Below are 8,465 nucleotides of genomic sequence, written 5' to 3' on the forward strand. Positions count from 1 at the left end.
TACAATTGCTCGAAGAGCCCTTCTCCTATAAAAGGTAAACTAATAAAATTAATTAAATCTTCTTCGTCAGCACTCACTCGCATACTACAATTTTCTAGATTCAGATTTTTGAGTCCATGCTGGTCGTTAAATGTGTCGCGATTTTTAGAATGAATTTTTAATGAAGTTTCGACTACGGAAAGATCAGTAATGTAGTGGCAAGCCAACACGTTACAACCTTTAACCGAAAAACTGTAATTTCTATAACCAAACAAACCTTTTAATCAAAAGAGACGAATTTGCAAAAAAAAAGGACTAACGGTTCAGGCGGCCCTGATTTTTTACTTTTCGACCCCCACCCCCCAATTCAGTCTAAGGCTATTTAAAGGCAACCCCCCGACACAGGACTGAAAGCGAGAGTTTGGTATACTTACCTTTAGAACGCAACCATATTCTAGCGGGTTTCTTTGTCGTACCAATACATTTTCCTCCTACTCCATAAATATGTGTATTAAGAAAACTAAATTTAGAGCCCTGATCTAACAATACACGAAATCGACCGGATCTATCATTATCTGACTCTAATTCAATAACAAGCGTGTCTAACAAGATTGAACGTGAAGTAAGTTCATAATTCTTTAAAAAGCCTGAAAGAGAATTTGCTATAAATGTTATAAGGTTTATGTCATCGAGTCAAAAAATTGATTTCTTGTGTACTAATTTAAAAACCAAGATTATGTCTTTAAAAACATGTGATATCTTTTATAAGATATCACGATTTTTTATTGAGGTTTAGAGTACAATGACGTGCTAAGTAATTAAACTAACTGACCCAACGGGTCTCACGTTCTGCAATATATAGACCTTACTGGATGATAGGTGGGGGAAATTCTTGCTGACCTTTCAGCCCCACTTTTTGAGGGTTTTGGGCTCCAATAATATTAATCTTTTAACCTTCATTCACATCTAGGCGTGATTCAGCAAACGCTCTAAATTTTTCAAGAAATTCCAAAGCTTCACTGGGGTTTGGGACTACTGGAAGTGGCTCTTGATATTCTTCTTCTTCTACATCGGGTAAGTGCGAAGCCATTTTCGCCTTGACCTCTTTTAAAATCTCGGATTCCGTAAGCTCATCGCAAATAGCTACATCTTCCTCGATCCTCACGTACTCTTCGTCCAATTTCGGTTCTTCAAGTAGGCTTTCTTCGACGATGACGACGTTCTCTTTTGCAACAGGAAATCCTGCTTTTCCAAATCCATTTCTAATTGTCTGTGCACTGACTCTTCGCCACGCTTCCGCAGACATCCTTAAAGCTTGCAAAACTTTGGTTTTGCGGTAGAAATACTACGTCGATATTCCTTAGTTTTGGGATTGAGGAGCCACTTCTCAAAAATATCGCGAGTCATCCATGCCTTATTGTTAGACTCATACTCGCATGGCTTCGTTTTAACGTTCTTAAAACATCGCGGATTGGCAGATTTCCCAATCGTTAGAAGCGGAAGCTTCACAATTCCATGAGAATTAGCTCCAACAAGAACGATGATGCGAACTCCACTTAGCTTGCTACTGCGACAATCTTCTCCCTTGAAAGCTAACGTTTTATTCGGCAAACCTCCATAAAAAAGAGTCGTTTCGTCAGCGTTAAAGATGTCCTTGGAGTCAACACCTTTAATTTTCTCCAAAAGATTCTCTGTCCACTCTTCTGCTACTTACATATCGACAGCTGCTTTTTCCCCACACATTTTCTTCGCGATAATGTCGTGACGATGTTTGAACTTCTGCAACCAACCATTAATCGCCTTGAAGTTAGAACAATCCAAACGCTAACGAACTCTTGAGCTTTCATCTGAAGTATTGGGCCACTGACGGGGATCTTCTTATCGCGAGCTTGTTTGAACCACTTCGTTACACATCCATCTAATTTCTCATTCGTTGCCTCTCGGCATCTTTTTCTACTCTGATTCGTCTGAGAACTTGAATAATCTTGATAATTTTATCCTTATTTTTCAGATAAATGGAAAGAGTATTCCAACGATTTGTGAAATCAGCAGCAATTTCCGACTTTTTCTTCGCCCCTTTTCGAACTTCTCTAATCACAGCAACTTTTTCAGCTAAAGTTAAAGTTTTCAAAGTTCTTTTAGTTGATGGGTTCAGAATAGACATTTTGTAACTGGCAAAAACACACGGAACGTAGATAGACTAGAAAAACTGAATTTAGACACGTACTCAACGGAAAACCGATGGAGACTGTTGCCTCTGCAGATTGTCGATTTCCTTTTAAGAAGAACGGTGACTGCGATTAGCATGGGTGGGACCAATGAAAACCTGCATTTCGTCGGCATTTAACATCATGCAATAAAAATTTCAGCCACCTAAGCCACCTGAGAATCGCAATATAAGTGTCGTGTCAGTTTGTGAGAAATCCCAAAAATCGTCTGGGTTGCTCCAAAGATTTGTATGAGTAAAGCCATACCTAAAAGAAGGCCAGGTAGGGCAATCAAGTTGGGGCGACAGTCGTTGGGAAAATCCCAGAGAGTGTTTTGGGTGAAAGCCTGAGACTGTCTGCGCTCTAGTGACGTTTAAAGCCTACGCAAAATTATGATCTCGAATTCGAAAATTTCGAGTTAGGGAGGTTCGAGTTCGAGTTATAGAGTTTTTTTTACATGTTTCAGTATAGGAATGTCAAGGGACCAGGGCAAGAGTTCGAGTTAGAGAGGAATTCGAGTTATTGGTGCATCATGTCGGATACAAAATTTTAATCTTGGTCCGTCAATATTGTGTTTGAGGCTCCCAATGTGTAGATATAATGATCTATCATGTGGGTAACAATAGATTCGGAGGTTTCCTCTTTCATGGGCAATAACAGAGTGTATCTTGTTAATCTGTCTTGTATACTTTGGATATACTTGTTTCCACAATGTGTTTCTGGGAGGGGTCCGTAGATATCTAATGAGATTTTGTCATTACGTTTCAGTTGGACGTCGGGTCTTATGCTCTGCATTTGATATTTTATTCTTGTTGTTTTGTGGAGCTGACAGATTGGACAGGTTTTAACATATTTTTTTATTTCTTTATCGATTTTTGTCCAATGTCCTAATCACTTGGCTTTGTCCAGTGTATTTTGTTCGCCTAGATGGTCTGCGTGAGCCTCTTTTATGACTTTCCCTTTTTATTCCTTAGTTAGTTCTCCGGTGTTTGTGAAACATATGAGGAAACTTAGATCGGGGTACAGAGTGGATATAAACTCTATCATTTCTTGGAGTAACTTGTCACTAACTTTCTAATTCTTGCCGCTAGAAATTCGTCTAAAACTTCGTGATAAGGATATTTTGTACTCCAGTAAAAAAACAAAAACAATATCGTTCCAGTAGTTAATTCGGCGTTTCAGATTTTTGAGCGCAGCAAGAGATTCATTTGCAGCGTCCCGCAGCAATTTTAAATCTTCAATAGAATTATTGCTAACATTCAGTATACTCGCTATTTCATTAAGATGAGCACATTCACAGATGAGTCATAAGCTATTGAAAGCTCACAATGATTGACAAGGAATCGTTGCCTGAAACTAGACCTTCAAACAGATCGCGAAAGATTTTCCAATTTGCAAAGTTACTAGAAAAAGATGAAATTTCGATTTTTTGTAATTTGAGAAAATAAGAACTCTGCTGTACAACATTATCTCTAAAGCAACGTTCTGAAGGTTCCGAATCATGTAGAAGAAAGGCATCATTTTTACAATTAACATATACATTTAATCAAAATTAATTTTTGATAGAATTGAACAATTACTTTTTCAATAAAAGAACATTATTAGAATAATAATAATTCAATTTGAAAATAATGAGCAAACGTACAGAATTTTAAATGTTTGCGACTTACGTTGATAGAGCTACAAGAAAATAAGCTCTAAACGTGAAAGTTTACATTTTTAACATCACACTGTAGTAGGATTTCCATTCAAAAATTGACAGCTAGCAGTAGCATCGTTTTCCAGGTCCAAAATAAGTAATATTTCTTCTGTGGACCAAGACAAGAAAAAGGGAGTTTTCATGAACTTCCTTGCAACTGAGGATTACTTAGAGTTCGGAACGTCACAGAAGAAAACTTCTACGAGCTGGAAAACAGGCAGGCATCCTTCATAGAGAGACCAAAAGAACTTTTGGCCGATCAATATTTTTTAAAAGAGAGACAGACATAGTAGGTGTTGAGATATTGATAATCAGCACAATAAGCACTGTGTCATAATCCCGTAGTGTCTCCGCGAAAAAGTTTATTCGTCTGCGTAAGCACACTTCTTCGCATATGAGAGTATGTAAGTTATGTAACTTGTATAGGTGTGCCTACTGAAAATTCCTATAAAGTTTCCGATATTGGATCCTATATGTTTCACCTATAGATGTCACCTATAGGAAATGGCACAGGATCCTATATAGGTGTCTGTATAGGATTCTCCCTAATAACGTACCCAATGAAACTTATGGTACGTATGTCTCTAGGTGCCTCTTGAGGACCGAAAGAACTTCAACGCAGCTGTAGATGCTATAGAATACTACAGCGCATCTGAATATGGTCCTATACAGGAACATATACAGGAACCTATATAGGATCCTATGTCATTTCCTATAGGATTCCTGTAGGATTCTATATAGGATCCAATGTAAGTTCCTATATAGGAAACTATATAGGAATTTTCCGTAGATGCGACTCATTTACCTGAGCTCATACTAAGTCTTGCACAAAATTTGAAAATTGTACATGTTGCAGTGTCCTCTTTTCGATGAAAAGTAAAGAGAAGTTTTCAAAATATTAATAGTGCATAGTTCAGAAGTGCGTAAAGTACGAATTTGAACAACGTTAAGAATTTAACATAAATTAAAAAGGCCTGAGCTCTGAAATTTGAATCCAAGTGTTTTTTAAGTGCACTAAAAAAAGAACATCACATCCCGGACGAGCCCTTAAAGTTAAAGTATATGTAGTGAAAATTCACAACTTGGCAAAAGAGAGGTGAAGACCTTAATAGTTTTCCTTCTGGAAAATTAAAATTCATGGCTTAAAAATGTGAGCATTTCTTTAAATTTGTTTAAATAGCAACAATTCCACCATATACACATTAGAGATACATGACAGCTACAGCTTTGCCGGTTTGCGTAGTTTTCAGTTCTTTATAGATGATACCTCATTCTCGCCGGTACGCTTACCGACTGATTTCGACACCAGTCATTACACATACACAAAGATGTGTATAGAGACAGTCTCTCACTCTCTGTGACAAAGATAACACGAATCGAACCGCATTAAAAATAGCTCTCAACCTTAACAATTACAAAACCTAAGTCTTTTGAAAATCTTAAAATAATAAAAATAATGATTAAAGTAACACTTACATTTAGTCTAATATAACTTATCTAGAAGGAAAATTATATTTTTGAAATTAAAATTGGTCAAAATGAAAAAAAAACGTTTTTTAAAAACTTGTGATTTATTAACGTGAGATTACAATTTTGTTAAATACTGATTTACTTTTAACAATGATTTTCGTTTAACTTAATAATTGATTACAACCATTTTTTCCATGTTCATACACACTGTTTGGTTCCGTCTGTTCTTATCTATAGATTTGGAGTTTAGGATAATTTAAAACTGTATTTAAAAACTTCTTTTAATTTATAATGTTTGAAGTTGTAGTATAAATTTCTATAAGATTTTAGAATTTCCACTTCTCAGGTTTAGGCAAAGCTGTAATTTTAATTTCGACAATCCTGTAAAACCTTGGTTTGTCGCGTTTTGGCTCGTTTCGTTTAGAATTATATTTACTTTGGACTAGGATAGAAGAAAACGTTATAAAGTTATCCGAGCTTATTTCCACCATGTAGACCAGTCAACGAAACCATGAAATCACATTTCTTATGATGCATCAGAAATGGCTGCATTTTTGCATACACCCTATTTTTGAGGTGAGAAACCCGAATCTGAAATTAATTTTCCGTTAAAGTGTTTTTCTCTCGCGGAAAATCGATTTTCCAAAGTTTTCAGCTCTTTTCGCAGGAACTATTGATTGTATCGAAAAAATAATTCGACTACGTTGCCGAGGAGGTCATTTTACATAAATAACGATTGTTAAATAGATTTTGATAAGCATAAAATCTCGAGAAACAAACGTTTTTTTTAAACAGCGATAAATATATAGATATAGTGCGCGTGCTACTATCGTCAACTGATGCTCTTGCGCATGCGCGGCGCTCACACGCGGTGAAGAACTGCACAGTGAGAGATATAACAACAATAGTGGTACGCGCACTATATCTATATATATCGCCGTTTCAAAAAATCGCTCGTTTCTCGAAATTTTACGCTTATCAAAATCTATTTGATAATCGTTATTTATGTAAAATGACCTCCTCGACAACGTGGTCACATTATTTTTGCGGTACGATCAATAGTTTCTGCGAAAAGAGCGAAAAACTTTGGGAAATCTATTTTCCGCGAGAGAAAAACATTTTAAAGAAAAATTAATTCCAGATTCCGGTTTCTCACCCCAAAAATAGGGTGTATGTAAAAATGGATCCATTTATGATGCAGCCTAAGAAATGTCATTTCACGGCTTCGTTGACTGGACTAATGACTAAACTTTGAAAGGAGCCTCACTATAACTCAGTACAACGTAATTACGGTCATCCTTTATTGTTAGCTCTTCGAAATTCTGGATTCTTCCGGGCGCCTGAAGTCTTACTTAGGTGAAGAAACGGGTATGTCTTGTACCCTCACCCGCACTTTTGGTAACCCATCAGAGGTAACAATTTTTATCCCTCCAAAAATCTGTGTTTCTAAAGGCTAGCAAGAACCTGAAGCTGAAGTGGACAGATCGAAAAAATTCGCATTTGAGCATTCGTCGTAACAATATAGCGATCAGTTAACCCTATAGTTACTGCAAGGAAATTGTAAAGCTAGAGATTAAAAATAAGAACCTAGCCAATGCGGATTAACCGCTCGCTGTAGATCTTCTCTCAATAATTTAATGAAATATTATTATAGATTACACGTGGGTGTTCTTATTTGAACAAGCTATAATAAGTAAAGGCTTCATCATCAACAAAACACACATTTTAAACAAATTTTGATATTTTTTAAAACTTTTCGCGAATAAAAATACCAACCGTCTTCATTTTCTTCAGCTTCTTTTTCAAAATCCTAAGTTGGCGATGAGTTTGGTTTTGAGGTTGGTGTTAAGGTGGGAGTTGGTGGGTTGATCACTTTTTAAACCAATCGTAATTCAAAGAGCTCTTAATTCCTGCATTTCAGCTTTGTTTTCTTCGATATCGAACACATATTCTGTTTGCACTCGGGTGTCAACGAGAAAGTGTGTTTACTCATCTAGGCTGTTCTGAAACAACAAGTATAAAACATGATTCATTATTTTATTATAAATTACCTCCAATTCACTTATGGAATTTAATGTTTCAAAAAAGTACCCATCATCTTGTGTTATCAATTTGATTTCAACTCCTCGAAAGCCAAAAATAACCTTAGCGATAGCATCAATTTCGTCATTCATGATTTTGTACTCTTTAATGACTATTAATAGTAGTAACACTGCTTTTAATACCATCATTGTAAGATCTCCCAGCATGCAGTCAATAGGAGCTTTAACATCCGTCATTACGTACACGGAAAAAATGTGAGCAGAGGGGGGTACCAGATACTGTGGAGCCAATGTTGTCCGTGTAGGCTGGACCTCTATCGGGTCGAGGGTGGAGCTACAGTAGTTCAATTGTTCGTGGTCCCGCGTGGTTCGGCTAGCGACCGCGCGACATGCGAGTTATCCATACAACATTGATTCTGCACATGCGGGAACGAAGTGGTCTAACACACAGAGCTTGTGCTGTTTGATGCTGGTATGCCAGCAGTTCGGAAAAAATGTGACGCGATGCATTCTACTAGCTAGAACCAAACTTCCAAAATGCTGGCATAACAGTATCGAACCTCACGTGCTCTCTGTATTGGATTGCTCTGCCTACACATGTGGAAAATCAATATTTTCTCGATAGAGGGCGATCCCGCGTTGACGGTATTAGCTTTACAGTATCTGGCACCCCCTACTACCCAGATTTTTTTCCGTGTAGGAGTATCAGGAGCGTCAACGTCAATTTCTTCAATCATAATTTTGTGCTTTTCAATGGCTATTGATAACACCGGCACACAAAAAAAGTGGTCTGTCGGACAGACTGCACTAGCATATCTATATATTTTTGGGGTCGCTGAATTCGAATCCGGGGTTCAAATAACCCAGTTGGCTCATATTTTATCGAAAAACGCAAAAATAGACATAAGATCGATGAAAACCTTTACCTTCCTCGACTGTGATTGTCGTTCACTGGACATTCCCTTGGCGTCTCACGTTTCAAGGTTTTTAATTTGTGTTAGTCTTCTTGCATGGCAATAGTAGGATTTTTATAAATAAGTTTTATGTACTTTTAGCGTACCCAGGAAC

The 8,465-nt window shown here is 37.0% G+C and overlaps 1 protein-coding gene across 1 annotated transcript; it reads right to left on the reverse strand.

Annotated features, from left to right (window-relative positions):
* Positions 1–1,287: 1,287 nt before the first annotated feature.
* LOC117176586 (tigger transposable element-derived protein 4-like) lies at positions 1,288–7,634 on the reverse strand. The gene is made up of 3 exons (XM_033366839.1): positions 7,407–7,634; positions 1,694–1,946; positions 1,288–1,646 (listed from the first exon to the last, which is right to left on the reverse strand). The coding sequence occupies exons 1-3, from the start codon at positions 7,632–7,634 to the stop codon at positions 1,288–1,290; spliced, it is 840 nt and encodes a 279-aa protein (XP_033222730.1).
* Positions 7,635–8,465: the final 831 nt, after the last annotated feature.

The sequence above is a fragment of the Belonocnema kinseyi genome, chromosome 7 (assembly GCF_010883055.1).
Source record: "Belonocnema kinseyi isolate 2016_QV_RU_SX_M_011 chromosome 7, B_treatae_v1, whole genome shotgun sequence".
Classification (NCBI taxonomy): domain Eukaryota; kingdom Metazoa; phylum Arthropoda; class Insecta; order Hymenoptera; family Cynipidae; genus Belonocnema; species Belonocnema kinseyi.